The sequence below is a fragment of the Electrophorus electricus genome, chromosome 4 (assembly GCF_041902795.1).
Source record: "Electrophorus electricus isolate QZ-2024a chromosome 4, ASM4190279v1, whole genome shotgun sequence".
Classification (NCBI taxonomy): Eukaryota; Metazoa; Chordata; class Actinopteri; order Gymnotiformes; family Gymnotidae; genus Electrophorus; species Electrophorus electricus.
In genome coordinates this window covers 17,820,001-17,843,868 of record NC_137500.1, presented here as the reverse complement: position 1 = coordinate 17,843,868, position 23,868 = coordinate 17,820,001, and the positions used below count along the sequence as shown (strand labels likewise).

At 37.5% G+C, this 23,868-nt stretch overlaps 2 protein-coding genes and 1 long non-coding RNA gene across 15 annotated transcripts in view; 2 read left to right on the top strand and 1 right to left on the bottom strand.

Moving 5' to 3' along the window:
• Positions 1-10,274, bottom strand: part of zdhhc17 (zDHHC palmitoyltransferase 17) — a 41,102-nt gene extending 30,828 nt beyond the window's left edge. Inside the window, exon 1 of the mRNA XM_035523491.2 lies at positions 9,255-10,274. Within this exon, the coding sequence (XP_035379384.1) occupies positions 9,255-9,317 (63 nt within the window). The 5' untranslated portion in view covers positions 9,318-10,274. The remainder of the gene's footprint in view (positions 1-9,254) is intronic.
• On the top strand, positions 582-13,262 carry LOC145657520 (uncharacterized). Of its 9 annotated transcripts, none has more exons than XR_014123270.1 (6): positions 3,491-3,826; positions 5,177-5,329; positions 10,268-10,527; positions 10,891-11,831; positions 11,964-12,064; positions 12,255-13,262. It is a non-coding gene; the product is annotated as an uncharacterized LOC145657520 (long non-coding RNA). The 9 variants fall into 9 exon arrangements; XR_014123269.1 differs by having other exon boundaries at positions 10,268-11,118; positions 11,222-11,831; XR_014123266.1 differs by having other exon boundaries at positions 10,268-11,383; positions 11,518-11,831.
• A 296-nt stretch (positions 13,263-13,558) lies between these two features.
• osbpl8 (oxysterol binding protein-like 8) overlaps positions 13,559-23,868 on the top strand; it is a 63,288-nt gene continuing 52,978 nt past the window's right edge. For 2 of the 5 annotated variants that reach the window (XM_081712767.1, XM_081712766.1), the window contains exons 1-2: positions 13,561-14,073; positions 19,989-20,079. In XM_081712767.1, coding sequence (XP_081568893.1) covers positions 20,035-20,079 — 45 coding nt within the window. In that variant the 5' untranslated portion in view covers positions 13,561-14,073; positions 19,989-20,034. Of the gene's footprint in view, positions 14,074-19,988; positions 20,080-23,868 lie in introns of all 5 variants that reach the window. The other 3 variants (XM_035520705.2, XM_035520704.2, XR_014123260.1) reach the window with 2 other exon arrangements.

Sequence of the window (23,868 nt, the reverse complement as noted above, 5' to 3'; positions counted from 1 at the left end):
ACAGACAGACAGACAGACAATATACAGATAATTTATGTGGTCAATCCTTTACGTTTGATATGAGGTCAATCCTTTACGTTTGAAATGGTGCAATAGTGGGAAGGAATAATCAATTGATAATGCAATATAGTAACTCATTGTTCTTCCAATGAGGTACTAATAACTGTTGCAGTGGACTTTGTCAAGAACTTGGTATGTGTGCAATAGGACTTCCAGAGACACACAGTCTTTGCCTTGAATATGTAATCAAAGGAGGGGGCTATGTTATTACCATAATAGGAAAACAGTGCTACCTCTTCATAATGCTGTCTGATGGATATAATTTAATGTGTCAATTAATCTATAAACCAAAATATTACTCTAATAACTTGAGCCAAAGGTTTCATCCACTGTTTAGGCTAGTTATGTCATTTGTAGACATTTCTAGATATTCACTTAAATTACTTTCCTTCTTAACATTACACATGTTATTGCAATTAACATTTTTTAAAAATGCAATTTTGTGGGTTTCTTTGCTCACCTGCTAAACACGTTTCTTGTCTGTGACATATGGTCTTTCTGGCTTCTGCCTGCAACAGTAATGTACTTGTCCGGTTTCTTGCATATTATGCACAAAGCAGGAAGCACAGGAGAAGCACATGCTATTGGCAGGGCCTTCCTGGACTTTCTTGATTGGGAAATAAAATGTAGCAGGACTACAGGATGGCACAGACTCGCCTCTGCCTGTATCTTGAACTTCAGGACACAGTGTAACCTATTTCTCAGCAGCATCCAAGCGCTTTTTGCCTATAAAACACCTAGAAAAATTGGGGTGAAATCCAGCATCTTCACAGAGATCAAACTCGACTTCTATACAATGTTTAAGTTGCTGCTATCTTCCGACTCTCACCCTTCAAGTCAAGGCGCCTTTTGATGCCATTTCTGAATGTATCCCACCATATACGTGTAAAATTATTGGCTTCTTTCTTTATAGATGAGATGCATATAACAATGTTTCAAAACCATTCAAGCACTTTTGTAGGATCTTTATCCATAAATTCCTTATTTTCATCACTCCATGTTTACAAAGGTGCAGAAATTTGATTCTGGCCCCAATAAGCCATAACCTGATGATTGGTCTAGCGGGAAGCAAGTGACTTATTTTGCAAATCCATAAAAACTTCCATGTCTCTTTGCTCATCAGTTTATGGGAGAAAAGTGCTATTGCTGACTTTAAACATAAATTAAGAATAAACTGCTGGATGATGCAGGGAAAACTTTTAGTGTCTCATTTCCTTTTAGCACTAAACCAATAGATCATGTTATTAAAGTAAAAATTATTTAGTGCCCCATATATAGGAACAGGATTAAACAAAAACAAACAAAAAAAATGGCTTCACCTTATGGCCCAATATTGGGATTGCTAGAACAGCTTGCACTTGTTATATCAAGTGACTATAAATAGTGTATGCATTGTAACTACTATTGCTGTTCTGGTTTGGTAGAAATAGTAATGAATTAATATACCTGACTACATACACAATTTATAAACAGATTTGCATTGGGAAAGTTGTCAGTCCTGAAGAGTTTTGCTTTTTGTGTTCTTCCATTTTAAACAAAATGTACACATGAAGTGTGTACCACATTTCACATTATTCAGACTTGATATGAGGGAGTTTCTTGGATACAGGCCTTGTGTTGTCATATCCAAATGGAGAAAAGTCAGGAACAGTGAGTCAGAGAAACAATTTAGGAACATGTATGGCATAAGACTCTGATGATGCTTGCAGTTTTGAACTTGATTAGCTAGCACAGGGCACTGTAGCCAGACACCCCCCACCCCCAAGTCTGACTGAGACTAAGATTTATTAAATGCTATTTCAATTATAATTTAAGGCCAACTTGGAAGTGAGGATACACAAAAATAATCAATCATTTTGAATAACAAATACTATTATTATTGTAAACACAGCTATTGAAGAACAGATACTTTCAAATCAAAAATCAAATTTACAACAGATGTCACAAAGCAGCTTTAAAAATGTCCAAGTCCAAGCCCCCAGTGAGGAAGCCAAGGGAGACAGTGGCAAGGAAAATCTCCCTAGATCATGAGGAAGAAACCTTGAGAGGAACCAAGACCCAAAGGGAGGGGGGGTGGGCTACTTTCAGACTAATATTGAAGGCTCATCAGTTTAAAGAGAAGCATAAGAACACTGAATAAACCAAGTGGCAAGAGACTGAAAAACTGAAAGAAAGAAAAAATATAGCTAGCTAAATTAGTATGACTTGTACAAAAATGACTGCACGATATGCAAAGAATACAAATCAGTGTACCCATTCCTAACTTATGGTAGCTTCCTAGTGAAAGCATAGCTATCAGGTGAGCCATGTAACTTCATTGTAAAGTTTGAGCAGATAGCTAGAGCCAACAAGCTGATGTCCAAAGTTTATATATTGCAATATCGGCAAAATATGCAGGTAGCTAGACAATTATAAACTGAGTGAAAAATTGAGATGGATAGCATCATATGAAACAGCTTGAGCAGAACTTCCTGTCAAGTTCCAACACTGTTTGCTAACCACTTGGCCTAGGTTTTGGGAACGTTAGTCAAATTGCTAATGCAATTTGAAAAATCATTTGATTAAAAAAAAACCTAGCCACAGAGATTTTCTCTCATCAATATAGATAATCAGTGTTGCAAATTATTCATAAGAGTAACTAGCTAGCTAGAGTGCTGAATGACTAAACTCTAATTGGTCGGTTGTGTGAAAATGTTGGCGCTGACAATATATCCACATTTCTAAGAAAAATGTCATGTTTACTAGGTAGAAATAAGTCAGGGTAATGGCTTTAAAAATGTCTTAGTTCTCTCGCTTGATTAAGTGAATTTTTCCAATGACGATGCAAAATCTCGACAAAAAAAAAACTGTTTTCTCTGGGTGCCGTGAAAGTGAGTGAATTCCCCCAAGATACTAACCATCACAACTCAGGAATAGTTGGAAACTTTTGCTGAATGTGCAGGTAACACAAGTGTTGAGTAAAGAAAGGCAGGCTTTGAGGAAAAGGAGGATGAAGGAACATGCTAAGACGGCCTTCCTTTGAATTGTGTGAAGACCTTATTTAGTAAGCAGAAATCAGGGAGTTTATAAATTGGTAAAAAGGAATTAGAGTAGTATTTTGAGGATGATATACTGATAAGGATAAGAGTTAAAAGGTACATGGTACAGTGCAGCACTAAATGATAAAGAGCAGGCTGTGGGACTAAAGACAGAATTGTTAAAGGCTATTAATAGTATTGAGAACTCTCAATACTACCAGGCAAATTGAAATAGTTGTTTCTCCAGTTTGGCCAACTGCCAAACAGTGTATGAGGACCCAATTACAGAAGCAAGGAGGCTGGAGAGGATTATGAATATAAGAAAGTCGCTAGGGGTGCCTCATTGTTCAAGTAGTATAGCACGGTATGGTAGAGGAGTGCTGGAGCTATCGCTCCCAAGCTTAGCTGAGGAATTTAAATATACTAAAAGGTGAGTAGCACGATGATTTTGTTAGGATCAAAGGATATTGTGACCAAAAAAGCAGCACCAATGACAAAAGTAGGGAGGAAGTGGAATATGCAAAAGGAAGAACAGTCAGCTAACAGTTTAGAGTTAAAGGATATCACTGGATGAGTGCAACGAGAAACAGGGTGAGGTGAATCCTGAAAAACATTTAATAAGACAATATCTGCAGAGAGAAGGTGAATGGTGGTTAGTTTTATCTGGAGGAAAGCAAAGCCAAAGGCAAAATAACTGGCAAGAGATATTACTTGGAGCAAGACCTCCTTCCAACTCCTCAAAACCTTGGGTAGGTGACAATTATGTGTAATCTTAGTATGAATTGTGTGTGGGGACTGGCACAGTGAAGCATGTTTCACCAGTGTGTAAGGTTAGTTTGTTCGATACACGTAGAGAAAATCAAATGCTTTGGGTATTTTGATTGGATACATTTAATGTAACAGAGGTTTACATAGGTTGGTCCCATTTTAGTACTCATACTAACTACTCTCATTTGGGAGTAGTACTTGAAGTCAAAGGTGAAGTAGTTCAGAGTTCTGATAGTCATAAGGGAATATCTGTGGGATTTTCTTCGGACCTTACAATTTGACATATGGTTTACGTATAGCAACCATTGTTTTCCTGATGTTTTCTCATAGGAATTAAACAGCCGAATGTTCAGAACATTCATACAGTTTTAAATATGTACTACTCCTGGTTATCAACCAATTGAAACTCCATGGCATAAGCTAACCACCTAGCACCAACATAGCAACCACTTGAAACACCACAGTAATCCCTTAACATAGCAACGATTAGCAATTGCATAGCAATCACCTACAACATAGCTAGCTCCTCCATAGCAACTACCTGTGATACCACAGCAACTGGTAAATCAACCTCATAAGAGCATAGCAATCACCTGACTCTATAACAATCATGTAATAGACTGATTAATAGGACTGATTCTGGCCATTTTGTAATCATCGGCATGGGCCGTTGCCTGCACTCAAGGCCAATAATCAAAAAATGACTATAAGTACAACGCAGACAGCTGTGTCAGCCTGGCTACTGTGGAGCAATGTTAGAGCATCCCACTGTGTCCTTTTTGCCATTCCATAGGAAGACAGCAGTGGGTGTTGTGAAATATTGCATGCCAATGCTGGATGTAATGTTTCCTAAAAAACAGTAAAACTCCCATCTTTCAAATCTTCATTTATGTAATTGGTCACTTAACATATAGAACATTCACTGTCTATATAATTAGATTAAATTATAGCAATTTTGTGAGAAAATGCGAATAATGATATTGCAGTGTTAGAAAACCTTAAACAGCTAAACTAGCTATCTCACAGGGCTCAAAAAAAATATTGCTCTCATCTTAATCTGTTATCATAAGTGATTTGTCTGATAGCGATAAGTAAGTTACAGTCAGTTGCTTTTGCTAATAAGACATTTAACTTGTTGGCTCAATTTAAATTAGGACTCAAAGATAGCATTAATGTTATCAACTTGCCAACAACATTTTGGGGAATTAACATTATGGACTATTTTACATACAGGTTCTGCATTTTGTGTGCATGTGAGAATCATATTTCTTAATTTAATTAATTGAAGTAATGGTGGAATCTGAACTATCGTCTGATCAATGTTACCGCAGCGAAGGACGAAAGTCATATTCCTGGATTTAGCGTGTGAAGGATGATTCTTAGTACACCTGGACGACATTGTATTTTATCAACAAGGAACCATATGAAGAAATTCCCTCCTAATTCTAGAGGAATTCAGTAACGACAACAAGCTGGTACAATGCGTGAGTAACATCTGGGCATAGTTTATTAAAAAAGCATAGTTAAACAATAAAAGCTTAATTAAGAACATGGGTTGAACAATCTTTGATTAGATATTCTTAAAATTGGTACACACTAAGTTCTTTCTCCTCTTTGCATGTGATCTCGATATCCCTCTCTCTCATTACTAACAAATATACATTATATCTCAATCTCCCCTTCCCTAGGCTCAAACACACTGACTTAGTTACTGAAACTAGCACCATTATTCTTTGTTCAATCACGTTAGAACAAGCCATCTGAGCTCAATAAAATACAGCCACATTGCCCTGCCATTTGAACTCTGAGCCAATTTATTAGCTTTGTTCATCCTTTGTCCCACCTCTATCTCGCACACACGCTTCTGCGAGCATATGCACACCCACAAACATTTGCACTCCTCCCCTTTTACACACAATCCTTAATCTTAATTCACTGTAAATAGACTGTCTATGTTTGTGATTTAGAGTAGTTGTGTTAATAAATTTATCATCATTTATTCTCACCAAATTGTCTGTGTTGATAGACTGTGGTGGTTGACAATATCTTCAAAGAAATCAGTTATTTAAATTCTTCAGGAATCAAATCATTGTTATAATATTTAGTTAAAAATTAAAGGTTAAAGATTGTGATTCTGATTTGAATATATGAGGCTGAAGAATTGAAACTTATTTAAATGAGACCAACTGAGGCATAGTGAGTCATATGTATTGTAAAGTATCAGTAGGAGAAACCCTTACATCTTCGAACCTCAAGTATGGCCTGGCTTGACAACCCATCTGTTTGTGCAGTATTTAAATGATCACTAATGTTGAATAATTGAAACTAATACATATTCTAGGGTATTGATTATTACACTTATTGTTATAAAGCTTTTGCACTTCTAGGCATCAGCATTGATTCCTGTATTTCGGCAGCATTCTAATTCAATGGTATCTTTGATTAAATGACAAAGCAATTTTGTAAGTGGCTCTGGATAGGAGCGTCCACCAAATGCTGTAAACGTAAATGCTACAGGACAATGAACAGTAATGTTAGCTACAGTATACAAACAGCTTAACACCGCCAATGGCCAATGAACATTACATATACTGCCTGGCCAAAAAAAGGTCACACACTAATATTTCATTGGACCGCCTTTAGCTTTCATTACGGCACGCATTCCCTGTAGCATCATTTCCACAAGCTTCTGCAATGTCAACATTTATTTCTGTCCGGAGTTGCAATTATTCCTCCCCCCCCCCCAAGATCTTGTATTGATGATGGGAGATTTGGACCACTGCGCAAAAACTTCTCTAGCACATCCCAAAGATTCTCAATGGGGTTCAGGTCTGGACTCTGCGGTGGCCAATCCATGTGTGAAAATGATGTCTCATTCTCCCTGAACCATTCTTTCACAATTTGAGCCCAATGAATCCTGGCATTGTCATCTTGGAATATGCCCGTGCCGTCAAGGGAGAAAAAATCCAGTAATTATCCAATGGGAGGCTCTTTGCTTAGTTAAATCCAGGTGGTGACCTTTTTTTGGCCAGGCAGTGTATAATGAAAATTGTGTCTTACCAGTAAGCAGTAATAAAGCTCCAATACTTCACAAATTCAGTTCATATTTTAGAGAAAGATAAGTTAATAATAAATTATTATTATTATTATTATTATATTATTAACAACTACTACTAATAATTTAATTTAATAACAGCTGACAATTTAAGCACAGTTCCACCTCTGAACAACTGTTAGCTGCTGCACTAACATTTTTTGCCATACCACTGCTACTTACAGAAATACTTCCTTAGCATTCTTCTAATAAACATAAAAAGTTAACTAGTTCTTCATTCACTATACACCAGTGTTTACTCTAAATTGAACTGACTAGTTAGCATTACATGATGCCAGGCTATAGACTGCTTTTGCTCAAATGCAAGAAGATTTTTAACAAACCTAGCTAGCTACAAACTATACTGTTACTACTGAGAGGGAGTGTGTGCAGGAAAAAGAAAATACATGAGCATCAGAATAATCCCTGGAATAAATGCCCATCTAGCTATCTAATATTTCAATTATTAGAACAAAAACCTGAGCCTGACCCGATACCAGTCAGCCCCTTCGGTTTTGAGTCAGGTTGCAGATGACTAATTCCAGCTAGCCGGAACTTTGTTTTACACATAGCATTAATGTTACAAAGATTTAACTGTTAAACCTATTGCCATGCAGTTCAAATAGGATGGAAAGCTTACTTTAAGTGTGCTAAATTGGCTCGAATGCCTACCAAGGAGTTGTGCCATCATACTGCTCGCCTTGGCTAATTTTGCTGCTTTCCAAAAACCATATATATTTGCAGTCCAAATATTTCCATATTTCTGATTTAAGCTTTCTTGATTGAGGGAAAGATCTGTGGTCATGTCACCTTTTGGTGTCTCCATGTTCACATATCTCTCACAACAACAAGGACAGTGGCAGATGATCAGAGCATCACAGCAGTGTTAGTGAGAAGCTGTTAATGCAGGGCTGCTTTGTGTGTCTGGCAAAATAAGCAGCTTCTTTAAATTCAATGACTGTATTCTGAGGTGTCCTCAATAAAAGCATGTGTCTTTAATATCTTGGTATACCATATTACTGTATACCAGCACCTGTCTAGCATAGACATACCTTGGATTGGTGATGGACTTTCTTTAAAATTTTTATATTGATAATCTGCTTTAAATTAACAAAGTACATTTTCTTTGAATGTTTTCTTCATTTGACAATTTCCCAATGTGATTGAAAAAAAAAAGAAAACTTCAAATCTGAAACATTTAGCCTCAGAATAATTTAGGATGTTATTGGAATACATAGAATTTGTGTATTTTTAGGCATTTTTATATTTAAATTTTTATTTTCACTGTTTGTATATTTTGTACTGTTTGTGTACCACAACACTCGAGGCCCCAATGAACTTAATTAACATAAGTGACATGCATTGGCATAAAATGGTACTTTAACAGGTTTTGCTGTCACAGATAACAGCAACATGCTTCATTGCATCCAGTAGTGCTTTACCTACCCTTTTAACTGCCTTGTAGTTTTGTTTGTTTTTTTAGGTTTACAATTAGTAGTAGCTAGTCTTCATTTTTTTTTCCAAAATTCAAAAACACAAAGGCAAAGCACTTAACCACAAAAGTAATAATAATAATAATAATAATAATAATATATTCTCCTTTAACAGTTTCTCACCCAGATATTAGCTACAGTTGCAAGGAAATTGAGTATATGGAAGTGGACTAGTATATTTTTTTATATATAAAAAGCTAGGCAAATACTTCTTGCTCATCACCACAGGGAGTTCTTCCTTTTAATATTAACAGAGAGTTATGTCCCAAACGCAGCAGTACATTAAAACGCACACTTTTATATTTCGCACTTTTTAAGAAAGTTAAATAACTTTATCAATTCTATCCACAAAAATATCAGTTTCTGCTGCAATGATTATGACACTAGGCCACACACGGCCTTGTTAACTGTTCTTGGATGTCGGCAATCAACGCCAGCACAGAACTAGCCTGCTACGCTAGCTAACCAACTAGGTACTTACCTAGCTAATGTTTTTCGTTAAATGTTTCGTAGCCAGTGCTTCGCGATATTGAATAAAATGTTAACGTGAAACGTATTCAAGGTCTCCCTGAACTGTTTAATCTGTTTAAGACAAAGATTTATAAAGCATATAATTTAGCAAGCCATTAGCATGCAAGAAGCACGTATAACAGGTAGCGTTAGCTCTCTAGCTTATGGGTACATGCATTTTCATTGGTAGATATAAGTCCTCAATGACAACAAATCAGGTTGATTCTTTTTATTTTGCACTCTCTATCAACAGTCATCCGAGTAGCCTCGGTTAGCTAGTTTAAGGCACGCCATATAAGAAGAATAGCTTACCTCTGGATGAAGAATAGGGACGCATCCAGCCTCTTTCTCAAATTCATCCATAGCGTCCGCCATTTTGGTGGTCAAACTCGCCAAGCATCATGGGAAACAACGATCTTACAAACTAACGGAAAGGTTCGAATAACCTGAAAATTGCAAGTACGCATTACGTCATATTTTCCTGCGGTATTCTAATCGCTATTTTATTTTGATTTGTGAGTAATAACTGACAAAGACAATATGATAAAATGTGGTATGTTGGTTTCATTTTAAATGTTTTTTTTATATAAAACTATCAGAAACAAAACATATAAAAGCAGAAACTAGCACGTTTATTTCTCTGTTGACCTTGAAAATAAATTTTGTTATACAAATGAAACGCAACATTTATGCCAAGATGAAAAATTAACAATCGTGTACATATGACTTTTCACTGATGCATCCATTTCAACCACAAGATGCCTCAAATGTCCTAAAGTGATAATCTTATGCTAAATACATCCCGCATGCATTTTTCTTTGTAATTGTAAGACTCATGCCAATTTAGTAAAAATAACGTATTTAAGAAATGAGATACCTCTATAAACTATAGCAATGGAGCAGTAATGAATCATGTGTTCAAAGACATAAGGGAAAATTTAAGGTAGGCTCTGAGTTCACTTACTTTGTCTTAGATTCTGTGAAATTCAAGGCTTGTTGTCTAAACCTAGTTGTTAGTTGCTTGGTAGTGGTAATTACTCACTACAGGTGTAGTTTCGAACTGACCTTAGGTGTGAATTGAGGGACAGGCTCAGCACTTATTAGGTTAGTTAAATTAGGACGACTCACAGACACATATGTCTGTAGCAGTAATCAACATCTGGAGAAGGTTTGGTGGTGCTCTCAATTCATCTAGAGCTCACCTACCGGACTTCACAAACTCAGCTTCAGCTCATGTTCTCATATTATCTCAATCCTTTATCTCATACATCCACAAATCAAGCATCTGAAATGTGTTTCACAATTTCTGTCCACATATCCCACAGATCTCCTCGATGCTATCATAGATGTCACAATCTCAGCAACCTCACTGACTCACAATGCTTGGCACCATCAAATATTGCGGTGGCAGGAGAGCTCTGGAACTGCCAATCTGCTGTCCAGAAGGCTGACTTCATCTCAGCATTAGCATCCCTCCACTTCCTGGCTCTAACACAAATATGGATCACCCCTGAGAACCCAGCGACTCCAGCTGCCCTATCCTCTGCCTTTTCATTCACCCATTCTCCGAGGCGTCTCGGCAGGGGTAGTGGCACAGGTTTACTAATGTCTAGAGAGTGGTGTTTCACTCCACTTTCCTTCTCTACTCTTTCCATCTCCTCTTTTGAATTTTATTCCATTACAGTGTCTTTCCCCACCACCTTTCGGACCATCATTTTCTATCCTTCTCTCTCTCTCCCTTCCTTCTCTTTCCATCCAGTCCTCTTCAACATGTTCCTCCTACTTCTGTCCCAATCTGCACTCCATAACTCCCTCTTCCCTTACTTCTACTATTTTGTCCACCATTCCTCACCCTGACTCTCTATCTTCTCTCTCTTTGGATACAGTTGCAAATTCTTTCATTTCTACACTCTCCTCATCATTGAATCTTCTGTGCTCTCTCCTCTAGACTGGCGGTGGTGGAAATCTCACGTAGATTCAGACCTCAGCTCATACAAGTCTCTCCTTTCCAAGTTCTCACTGGAAGCAACATCTGCAGTCATCCTACTACAGAGAGAAATTTGAATCATCAGCATCTGATCCACGCAAACTCCATCATTTTTTCTTCTCTCCTTAATCCCACCCCCCTTCGTCATCTCTTACTCTGGAGGATTTTATCACCTTCTTTGAGGAGAAGGTTGCAGCAATCTGCCAGTCCTTTTCCTCTGTTTCCACTCCTCCAACCAATGTGCATTCCCCAACATCCAATGCTCTGACTTCTTTTTCTCCTCTCTCCTCAGATGAAATTCAACTCCTGACTTCCAGCAATCCGACTATATGTCTGCTGGATCCAATTCCTTCCGCTCTGTTCCAGACAATCGCAAGAGATCTGCTTCCTTTCATCTGTCATCATCAACTCCTTATCTTCTGGATACGTGTCTACTGCATTCAAAACTGCCAGGGTGGTACCAATCCTCAAGAATGCACACTTGACAGTTCCAGCGTTACCAACTACAGACGAGTATCACTGCTCTGTTTCCTCTCAAAAGCCCTTGAATGAGAAGTTTATAATCAATTGTCTCTTTTTCTCACACAGAACCAGCTGCATGATCCCAATCAGTCTGCTACAAACCAGCACATTCTACAGAAACGGCCCACGTAGCAGTGACTGAGAAACTTCATGCTGCTAAAGCTGCCATACTGTCATCTGCTTTGATTCTTTTAGACCTTTCAGCAGCCTTTGAAACAGTGAACCACAACATTCTTCTCGCTGTTCTCTCCTGGCTTGGTGTGACTGGCTCTGCTCGGAGATGGTTTCAGTCTTATCTGGAGGGCCGGTCCTATCAGGCGGCATGGAGAGGATCCACATCCAAACTGTGTAGACTCTCCACTGGTGTTCCACAAGGCTCAGTATTAGGCCCCCTTTTCTTCTCTTTGTATACTCGTTATCTTGGTGATTTCTCCTACCTTGATGGTTTCTCCTACCACTGCTAAGCTGATGACACTCAAATATTTCTTTCTTTTCCACCCTCTGACACGCAGGTCTCCAGTAGTATCTCAGCATGCTTGATTGACATCACATCATGGATGACAGCCCACCACTTGAAGCTCAACCCCAGTAATACCGAGCTTCTGTTCACCAGGTACTCCCAACCCTTACCATGACCTCACTGTTTCCTTTGAGAAATCCCTGATATCACCATCCGAAGCTGCCCGTAGCCTGGGCGTAACTTTGGACAACTTTTGTCCTTCTCAATGCATGTTTCAAATCTAACCTGGTCTTGCAGATTTCTCCTTTGCAACATACAAAAAATTCGGCCCCTTCTCTCGCAGGAAGCTACCCAGGTGCCAGTCTCTTGTGATCTCAAAGCTACACTACTGCAACTCGCTACTTGCTGGTCTTCCTCTAAGAGCCATCAAACCCCTACAACTTGTTCAGAATGCAGCAGCATGACTAGTCTTCAATCTTCCAAAGTTCACACATGTTACTTCACTGCTGCGCTCCCTTTATTGGCTCCCTGTAGCTGAATGCATCAGATTTAAAACCTTGATGCTTGCCTACAAAGCCAAAAATGGACCAGCCCCTTTATACATGAGGTCAATGGTCAAAGCCCGATCCGTACCTCGAGTACTTCAAACCTCAAGTATGGCTCGGCTTGAAATACCTTGCTTCAGGTCTCATGGACATCTAGCATTTAGACTATTTTCTCTCCTGGCTCCAAGGTGGTGAAATGAACTCCCACTTGATGTCTGGACAGCAGAGTCCCTTGCAGTCTTCAAATGCAGACTGAAGGCCCATCTATTTGCAGAATATTTAAAGGACATCTGACACTGCTCCCATATTGACTGACAAACTCTAGCACTTATTGTTTATAGCACTTATCATTGTTTAAGAGAGACCTTATGCATTTTGTACTTCTAGGTATCAGCATTCATCCCTGTATTCTACAGTATTCTAGGTCATTGGTGTACTGTACTAGGATATATTCTATGAGTAAATGACAAAGCACTTTTGTAAGTTGCTCTGGATAAGAGCATCTGCTAAATGCCGTAAAACGTTAGTGGCTGTTGGTACTTGAACTTTCACTATATTCTTATGTATTCTTGAATAACCGATAAAATGTTTCCTGTGCGTGAAACCTGAAATGATACTATCTGAAGTCTTGCATGCTACAACATTGTCATTTGTGTGAATTACTCTCATTAAAGTATTCGTGCTACGACAGTTCTGAAAGTTTAATCTCTGCCTAACATCCACAGCTCTGCACAGTCATTCTTTTCGTGACTTAACACACCTGAGTTGTCTGATCATTTTCTGAATAAAATCCGCTAACAACATAACTAATTTGATCTGCTTGTGTTTGCTACGTGTGCACGCGCGCGAGTGTGTTTGATATTAGTAGCATAATACCCCCTTTTGCAGAAAAAAAAATACAAAATGGACATGCAGCAGCTCAGACAATCCATTGTACAAAAAATAAAAACGTGTCTGAAGGAACCATCCCTCATCTTTTACCTTGCCTGCAATAGAATACCTGTCATAAATCAATCAAGAAATACGCCTGTTTTGACTTTTATTTTGAAAGCAATAAAAAAAAAAAGATAATTAAACGTTTTCATGATTGTCGCATGCAGTCGATTTACACTGATCTGTGTCTTGTCAAGATCTTCCCAGCATAGCACTGAGTTCATCAGGCAGTATCATAATAACCCGTTACGAGATCACTTTAAGATATGTTATTGTTTGCTAACGTCACATGAGCCAGCGGAACGACGATTTGGTTAGCGGTAGACCAAACTTCAGATCACAGATGTGGTAAAGGAAGGAAGATATACGCTGAGCATCTTTCAAGACATCGTTGAAATTTGGACTAGGTCTGATCTAGAATGTCCTGGCTGGCGAGGTGTACATTCATTTAAACACATAGACAGCTAACGATAATGATTTATCTTCGATAACAGCCATTAACAGTCTCGTAATGAGTAACACGTAGGTTAGCCTGCTATGGTTCCTTCCTGAACTACTTATCAAACACTTAGCTATCTTAGCTAGCGATCTAGGCAGCTAGCTACCCAATATTCAGTTTGTACGGTCTTCAAAACAACTGCATTTCTGGGATTTATACAAGTGCCTTTGGTGCATGTTATCAAGGTATGTAGTTCTGCATATATTGCAAATATTGCATATTTGCATCTGTTTGTGTTAATGCAGCTAACCTAGCTAGGTTAGTAAAATCGAATTTTTCATGAATCTACACTATCGGACGTTTTGGCCACCTGTCTCGCTTCGTTTCCTTTAGCTAACAAGCTATGTTATCTATCTAACTAGCTTGCTAGTATCCTTACTGATCTGCTGCTAGTCTTTTTTTAAAAGCTAGTTCAAAGTGGGTGATTGCTCATGAAATAGAAAGTTATTATTATAGTTTATACTAATTTGTTTTCTTGATTATTTTATTCCCACGCGAAATATATAAACATTTAAATTACGACTGTTTTACAGTTGCAACCACCAAATTTTACATTCTTCAGCAATCAGTTTGTCAACAGAAATGTACACTATAAACCAATTTAGTACACTTGCTGCAGTGTTTTCTCCCACAAATACGTGATAAAATGTCCAGGAATTGAACATTCTAACATTCTGCTATAGCTGATATGATAACATAATCTACACAGTACATCATTAAACGCTTCTAACCTGATTTCTGTCCTGCCTCAGTCTTTACTTTACATCAATGCATACCATTCCATGTCTGCTAGTACATCACCTTTTAATTAAAGGATTGTGGGCAGAATAGGACAAAAGTACAACAAATTCCTGTTATATATAAATTTGAGAGCATAAAACTTTATTCTTTTTTTGTTACTTAGGGACATTTTTTACATAATCAGATTATATGTGATTTATAAAAGATTCATACCAGAATAGGGATATTAGATTTTTACCTTTTTACTTCCAACCCACATGAATGCTAGTTTTAACCTTCTAGACTGTAATGAAAATAATCTAGCTCTAGTGTTGGCCTTGGTCATATTATGCCCAACCCATTTAAGACAGATCTGTAAATGTGTATTTAATAGAAGATTAGATTATGATTTTAAGATGGAAGATTTGTTTTAAAGGTTGTTTCACAAAAACTATTACTACTATATCTTTCTGTAAATGATATTTATTTCCTTTGCTTCTGTCACCCCCCCTTCTCCCCCACACACAACCTTTCTTTTGTTTTGTTTTGCTGGACCAGACTAGAAGAAGTATGGCTGACCAACTGAGTTGTTTAGCTTTGCTACTATATTGTTTATGTACATGAACCTACAGTTACATGTTCATGTATGTATATCTAATGTTAGATATGTTTCAGTGTACCTGATGTTGGGTAGCAACCAGTGTCATTTATGTATATCTGCTGTATTTATTCTTGATTAGACTACATTCTTATCACTGATAGTTGCAGAGAGGAAAATAGGTTTAATAAAATACTTTAATGTGGTTATGCAGCTTTACTTGCAGTGTTGTGATATGTTAGCTATCTAAGTGATATGAAGGAACGTGGGGGGCGGTGGTTGCTCAGTGGTTAACGTGCATGATTTGTGTGTGGCCGAGTTGCTGTTGTTGGGGCCCTGAGCAAGGCCCTTAACCATCAGTTGCTCATGTCTAGGTATGGGCTGCCTGGCAGTATCCTAGCCCACACCCATCACTGGCATTGATGGCATAGCAGTCTGCGGTGGTATTCTGTACCTCTGTTCTACTGTGTATCATGAAGGAATGTGTAAAAGAATTGGCATGTGCATGCAAACAATGAATGGCACAAGCGACATTTGGTAATATGCATACATCTACTGCCTTTCTTCATAAATTAGCAGATAGTTTTACTCACAATGATCCCTTTGTTGAAACGAGTATGCATGAGGGGTCTCAAGTTAGTGGTACATATAAGGTGGTTAGCATCAAAGACAGCAAATATGTGGTCATCTGTAATTGGAGTAATTGTTGTCTCATTAATAGCATAATTAAGTAAGTAACTAGGTAATTGGGTGGATTGCAGATAATTTGGAGAAATAATTTGTCTTATTTTTCCATCATTTAGGTTATCATCTAATGCAGAAGAAAATTATATATAACATTATATTTTGCTGGATTGTAATGTGAGATGTTTATGATGAAGATTGCTGTAATTAATATTAATCCAGCATGTCCAATGCAAAAAAAGGTGGGAGGCCAGACGGGGCCAGTGGCAATCTCGGGGTGTCACAGTAAAAAAAAAAATGCTGTGACACTTAAAAAGTCTTTAATTGCACATCTAAGCTATAAGACCATAAAATGTCTCAAAATGTCTTGTATTTGAAAATGACAAGTATTCTATTTTAAAATGACTACTTTTTTTAAGGGGGTGTGGGTTTGGCTTGGATTTATGGTACATGTTTTTACATTTTGCAGTATGCATCTGTATGCAGTATTCGACCAAAATACATTTTTCCAGTAAGTGAAAGATACCTGGATGGTGTACTACTTTCGCCAAGTATTCCAGTATGCAACCAGAGCTATGTTTGTGGTGTGTTGCATCCTGTCATGCAACAGTGGCAGAAAATCTTTCCCAACTGGGCAGAACCTTCCAACCAGTCTTATTTTTCCATCATTTAGGTTATCATCTAATGCAGAAGAAAATTAAAACAAAAAAAACCCCACCTTTTATTTTTGCCGATTATAAAGTTTTTGATGCTGGAGATCAATTTTCAGTCATGCTTTATATTTCCTGATTCACCAGGGTCTTGTCAAATAAAGTGAACATATACATGAAATTATTCAGAAGCTACACAGTATTTTCCACTAGGTCTCCTAGATATCTCCAAAGTGCCTAAAAGTGCCTCACCAACTGCACATAGACATCAGTCACTACATCAAGTGTAAAATAATTTATTTATTTTTGCTAAAACTACAACATTGTTCAACAACTTACTAAAAGACAATATTAGCTTCATTATAGCTTCATTGCTAATAGGCTAAAGGGTTATGCTGGGAAAAATACTGTAAATTTGTAAGGATTTGTGCCAGGCCGTGGCCCCCTCCGGCCACCAGAGGGAGGCCTCGAGTCAGGCACACCACTAATCAGGCTTAACACCCAACAGCTGGGTTAGACCTTATATAAGCCCAGTGATGCAGTCATTACCAAAGTTCTGAGCCAAGCTCCTAGATGGTAACTTCAGGTATTGAGGTCTGTGAGCCCTAGTGCTCTACCTCACTTCTTATCTATGAGGGTGTTTTCGTTTTTACACATCCCCTCCCCTCCCCAGTTTTCCCCCTTGTTCTACACCTTACTTCTTTGCTGTGAGGGTGTCTGTGTTTTTACACTCTCGAGTCTATCTCTCTCCTGAGACTTCTCTTACCCATTCAAGTTCCTCCCCATTTTCTGGTGTTAGGGAAGTTTTAGTTTGGTTTTCCCCAGTGTATCGGGGTTGCCATTTCTTCCCGTGATGTCCTTTGTTCTCTCTTTTTCCTTGCTCGGCATGGTGTTTAGTTTTTTCCTTTTGTTTTACCTGATCCAAGATCTAACTGTTCTGCACACTGGCCCACCATTGTTAGAGCGTGCTTGCTCACCCAGTAGGCTGTTGGTGTCATCACCTAGTTGACCTGGGTTGGAGATCGCCTTACAAAATACTGTAATACTGTAAAGAAATAGTATGCTTTCTCATGCATACTTACAATTTGTAGTAGGATTACAAATTTTTCCAGTGAATGGAAACATCCAGTGATTTGTGATGCAAACATCGTAGCTAGTCCATGCTAGAAACCATTGAACCACCTCTCAGCTTCCCGCTCGTAACTGCGCCCAAACAACTCTACATAAACTTTAGTGAAAATAAACCTCTTCCTTTCAATGATGTCCAAAAGTATTGGCAATCTATCTGATTAGAACGCACAAGCAATGTTTTGCAGTGGGCATGGCTCTAGCTCACACAGTGGCTGCCCAAATATGGCAAGTGACTTCACTACGTTGCCAGTCATGCCGATTGCACCTGGAAAGCACTTGTAATTTGATGGGCCCCTCTCACCTTCCACCTAACACCTTTGTAGTCAATAAATGTGAATGAGTGTCACTCAAATAAAATAGCTCTTTATGGCGCAACAGCAACCATGGAATCTAAGAAAGGATGGTCTTATCATTCTATTCAGGAACACTGCTATGTGAGCTACATGCATTTTGTGGTAACTAAAGGCTTGTGTATTTTGTGTTGGGTTACAAAGGAAAGGAATGCATTTTTTTTTTGTGCAAAGATGTGAGCAAACATCAAGAACTTTACTAACATTCTATATACTATTTAAACATGTCACGCAGTTGCTTTGATGGTAATTGAATTTTCTGTGACAATCTCAAGTTATTTTATTACGGAAGCAAGTTTTAAAAGGTCATTGAAAAGGACAGGCGCAATTGTTGTAGAAATTTACCAAAAAAACTATTCAGCATGGGATTTCTGGTGAATGGTTGCACACAGGCAGCTGAAAGTTTGTAAACAGGTACTTGTATTAGTCCTAAGAAATTTTATATTGATAGATGTACTGTATTTTAAGAATATTCAATACTATCAAATGATTTATTTGATTGTCAGATCAAGTGCAGTAGGAGGTTAACTCAAAGGTTGCAGTATTGGTAGCTACAAGTGTTTTTTACTGATGCTTTATCAACAGGCTCCTTTCTGCTAATAGTAGTGGTAATGTTAGCTTGCTACTCTTAGCAAGTATTTAGTACTGCTTTTGGTAGAAGCTCTGTTGTCATTGTCTGACTTACACAGTCTCTTTGTACCCTTTTGGTTGTAGGTAAGCTTTGTTACTTAGCATTAATGTTACTTGCCTTATACTAGAATTGTAGTGTGAACAGATGAGCATCACTTAGTGCCCTCTGGGCACAGCTGTTTGTATTGTGTCATTATGAATCATCCAGGAGAGGGCAGAAAAGAACTGAGAAGTGCCAGTATGCAAGAAAGTCACGATGCACCAGTAAAATGTAAAAGTACCTAAACTGTGTACCAACCATAGAATGGATAAACATCAGTGGTGGGCCATCAGGGATTTATGTTTTAGTATATTTTTCCATGAATATGTATTAAATAATTCCTAATAGTCTGTTGTGTTCATTTCATATCTTTTTTCTTGGTTTTTGTGTAGATGTAGGAGACCCAATTATTCCAGTGAGTCTAGGGTGGGCAGGCTGTTCTGGTATATAGCAGCATAAGTTCATCTATGGTACCCATGGTAGCATCAGTTCATTTACAGGTGGGACCGAGACATTTTCATAGATATTTTGTAACAGGTATATTCTGCTGTTGGCATCATCTCTACAGTAGCATGCACATAAAACCAAAACCTGTAGCTTTGATCTGTAAAGATGAACAGCATTTGAATAGTCCATGAACAGTAAATGTGCCAGTGAGCTAGCTGTAGTTCTGTCAGGTTTATCTGTAGCAACATAACTAAAAGGGAGGGCCAGAAGATGACCACAGTCTTGAGGGCTTTCTGAGACATTGCATTCCACCCAAAAGCTTGAAAATAATATGTTTTTAGTCTAGAGTGTGTCTGAGTCTCAGATTAAAGCCTGAAGGCTATTACATAAGTGAGGGGCTTTATAGGAGAAGGCTCTACCCCAGCTGTAAATCTTACTAATTCAATGAACTAAAAAACCATACATTTTGAGAATGCAGTAGGCAGGTACGTTATAGTATTCAGTGAGTTCACTCAGGTACTGTGGGGCCAGATACAATTTGTTCCAATCTGATGTAATGTCCCAGCAGCTTTGGTCTTTGGTTTATAGTTAACAATGAAACATGTTCATACTTAACAAGAAAATTGTATTTCCTTATCAAATTGATAAAAGGTCATGTTACAAAAATAAGTATACTTTCTTGAAAGTTGCAAAGTACAACTTAACAAAATGTTTTCTCTTGCTAGTTAAGGTTAATTAATCAACAGAGGAGTCTGTTAAGCCATCACACTCAGTATTCAAGCCTGACCCTTGCAGCTATGCAAAAGGTTAATGTGTGTATGTGAATATGTTTGGGTATGTGTGTCCACAGATATGCTCTGCTTTGAGCTGCATTGACACTCAGTCTTTGGAGAAATATGGAACTTTGTGCTGACATGCAAATGGATCCGGACAAAGCACTGGTGAGTAACAAACATATATATGTCCTGAAATTGTGTGCTAAATTTTCTAGAATAAAATTTGCATCTTGCAGATATGTTCTCAGATTTAAAAAAAATTGAAATATCTGAATTATACAGTTCACCAGTGGATACCAGAGCCTGCATCTTATGTTTTGATCAGACCAGAGGTTCTAATCTGTTTGGTCCAAATGAAGAAAACATAGATGCTGATTTGCTTTACATGCTGCAGATATAGTAGTTCAGCTATATAAGGCATTCTGTTAATCATTATAAAATTATTAAGCAGTATGCTCTTTAAGCAAAACAAGAATTCCACAATGATGGTCATAATTATTACTAACATTATTATAACATTAGGATTTTTGGAATGACGGAATTTAACCTTCATGGAAAAAAAAATATTGGAGATGATAAAGTAATTAAAACTAGCATTTATGATTCTTCCATGAATATAAAATGTGATTAAAAGAAGAGAATACTTTGCTTGTAAACTTGATAATGTTTAGTTTAATTTATTTGTATCATTAAATATCATTTTGCAAACAGCTGGTGTAGCGCTGATAGCACTGACACATTGGCACTGAGCAACAGCACACATAGATACATAAATGAGACAGAAACTAAAAGAGGCTGTTTTCAACATCCAAGGCAATTAAATGAAGGCAATTGGGCTAGGGAAGTGAAAGGTTGAGAACAGAAAAACAGCCTTGTAAGGAAAAACTTTTTTTTTTTTTTTTTTTTTTTTCCCTGGCCCAAAGAAATTAAACAACTCAAAGTACTTGGCAATATTGCACATTGAGCAGTAATTGTAGTGCTAAGCAATAATAATATTAATGTTAATAATAGTAATGCTTGTATAACATTAGTAATTATAATATTATTAATACTGCTATTCAAGATACCCAAGGTTCCTGTACAAAAATATCAAAGAATATAAACAAAATAAGACAACAAATTAATAGCCACCAACATTCCTGGTATTAACAAAAACATATCCTGATGTCCAGTGCGTTATCTTGGCATTGCAGGCTAGCTTGGTGAGTCTATTTTACTATCCTAGCTAGCTTTCTAGTGTTATTTAATAAATGCCATTAAATGTAGAAATGTTAGCATTTGTCTTCTAAAATCTGTGAAATTATTTCTAATTTTTGAGAATCTAGCTTCAGCCTGTTAGCTAGCATCACAGGTGAACTGTCTCATGACTCGTGAAGCACTGTTACTGGCCCAGCTACTGGCCAGGCAACTTGCCCAGCATTTTTTCCTGACTGTATTGGTCCTTGCTCACACAATATCAAACTCTTTCACATGATGCTATACTCTCACACATTCTCTCAAACTCTCATACATACACTATCATAGAACTAATCTAGTGTTAGCATCTGGTGGTATGTATGCAGTAGTAATTATGTTAGTGTATATATATATATATATATATATATATATATATATATATCTATATATATATATATATATATATATATATATATATATATATATTGCCTTAAAACTCCCATGCCATTATGGTTACTTAAGCTTTCACACATTCCAGTAATATTATTAAGTACTCTCAAATAGAAAAATAAAGATGCAGACTCAATAATTAATTGAAGAGAATGACATGTCCTGTGTTTATTTAAAGTTCAATATAACATACAAATGAGGTATTGTCTGGAGAATGTCTAACAGTCACACAAAGAACACACATTTTTATAATTTTTAGAAGTGATTATGTAATCACCCCACCTTCTTTACATACTAGTGTTTGAAATCTCCACCACTATATCCAAATATACATTATTCAATATATGTAAACTGAGATCCAACTTTATGCAAATTGAAACTTGACACCATTATGTCCCATTGGAATAATTTTTTTTTTTTAAACAAAGATGATGTGGACTCACACCACCAAACACCTGCAAGATAAAGTCTTTCTCCTGCACCACTCTGTCCTTGGTAAGACAGCAAACCTTGTTTTGCGGCAGAACTTCTCAAAGTCTAGTAACAAACATGATCTTTCATAGTGCTAATGAAGTTATTTCTCACGGGAACATTCCAGAGTGATCTGCCTTAGACTTTCACAGAGGCCTTGAAACCACCTGCATCAAAGCTTCTGCTCTGGACTTACAGACCTAAAAAGTCCTCTTGACCTTAAGATACCCCAAATCATTTTATTACTTAATTTATACAGTTGTCCAGTTCTGCTACGATTGTCTCCAAACGTAAGGTGTGTATTTTTTAAAAAAACTTTTAAAGACAGTGATCTCATTCAAATCACCTGGTGTTCATCGCAATAACATTGTTTCTTTCAGTCCATCTCGTGATATCCTGGCCTTAGTCCAAGACCTGACACAGAGGCCTTCTGAGGCTTTACATTGAAGCCTTCTCTCTACATAATCCAGTTTATTTTAGACCATCTGCATTCTTCTGCTTACAATATAATTTTATTACTTCACCATATAGAAAGGATGATGTCTCTGCTTTGCAGATACTTAGAAGATGTAAATGACCTTAATGTTTCTTCACCAATTTTCAACTATATAAATATACAAAATCCTCCTCTTTTGTGCTTACCAGAGTCTTTGTTCCTATTATACAGTCTTTCCTGTCACTGGGCTAAATGTCTACTAATCTAATGACCTCAACTGGAATTGCTGGGTTGAGCCATGTTTCTGTAATAATCTCAGCAGGCCCACATGTGTTTTTGGGTAGTTGACAGTTCCAGCTCTTCCATTTTTTGGGACCAGTCATCTTGCATTTGAAATGAAGAAACTTGGCAGTAGAGTTTTGCGCGTGTCTTTCCTTAGCCTAGCATCTATACCGGCTGGTATTGCAGACCCTTATTGTAATTGTTGGGTTTTTTCTTATTATTAGGAGTCCAAGCACCAAATTGTATTTGTTAGTGTTTTTCTTAATATTCAGTTAAGCTTCGTTAAGCTTCGCTCTTAGATTTTGAGATTTTTAATTTGCATATTACTCAAAATTGCATGTTTTTGAGTGTGAACTAGGTTTGTTTGTTTGTTTGTTTGTTTGTTTTTTACCAGACTACTTTGTTTGAAGTGTTTGGCTAAACCATATAGTTTTGCACAAATAGGAGCACCAGAACTGAGCTCTTGGGCTAAAAATATTTTTGCAAATTTCAGAGGTAGTTCAATATTATCAGATTGGCACAATCAAATGACTAATGTCATTGTATGAACTGTAGACTAAAACTTTAAAACAGAAGTATTGTGCAAACCAAACCTTGTAAATCTAAGTTAGAACTGAAGACCAGCAGCCCTGAGAAAATGGCAGAAAGTACTGAAATTGTTAGCCTGGTAACTAAGACGAGCGAAGGAGTGTTTGTCAAATTCAGCTTCAGTCTGCAGTCAGTCAGTGAGCTCAGTGTGCAAAAGTGTAGAAGATGTCGAGACAGGTGTAAGATGCATTACAAACAATCTCTCATAATGAAGACATGCTGTCTTAGTTGTTATTTACACTTGGGCACACTAATGATTGGCTGTATGAGGCCATCAACAGGCTAGAGGATCAGGAGAACAGTTCCAGGTGCAATAACATAAAGATTACTAACCATCTTGAATGCACAGAGGGTGATTACCCCAAAGACTTCTTTGAGACATGGCTACCAAAAATCCTGAGTCTCACATTGAACGGATTAAGATGGACAGATGTCATCACAGTCCTGCACAACTGCGGACAGAGTCAGCAAAGCCAAGGATTGTTTACTATCGCTTGCACAATTACCTGGAGAAACCGATGGTCATGCAAAGTGTGAAGCATTGATAAAAT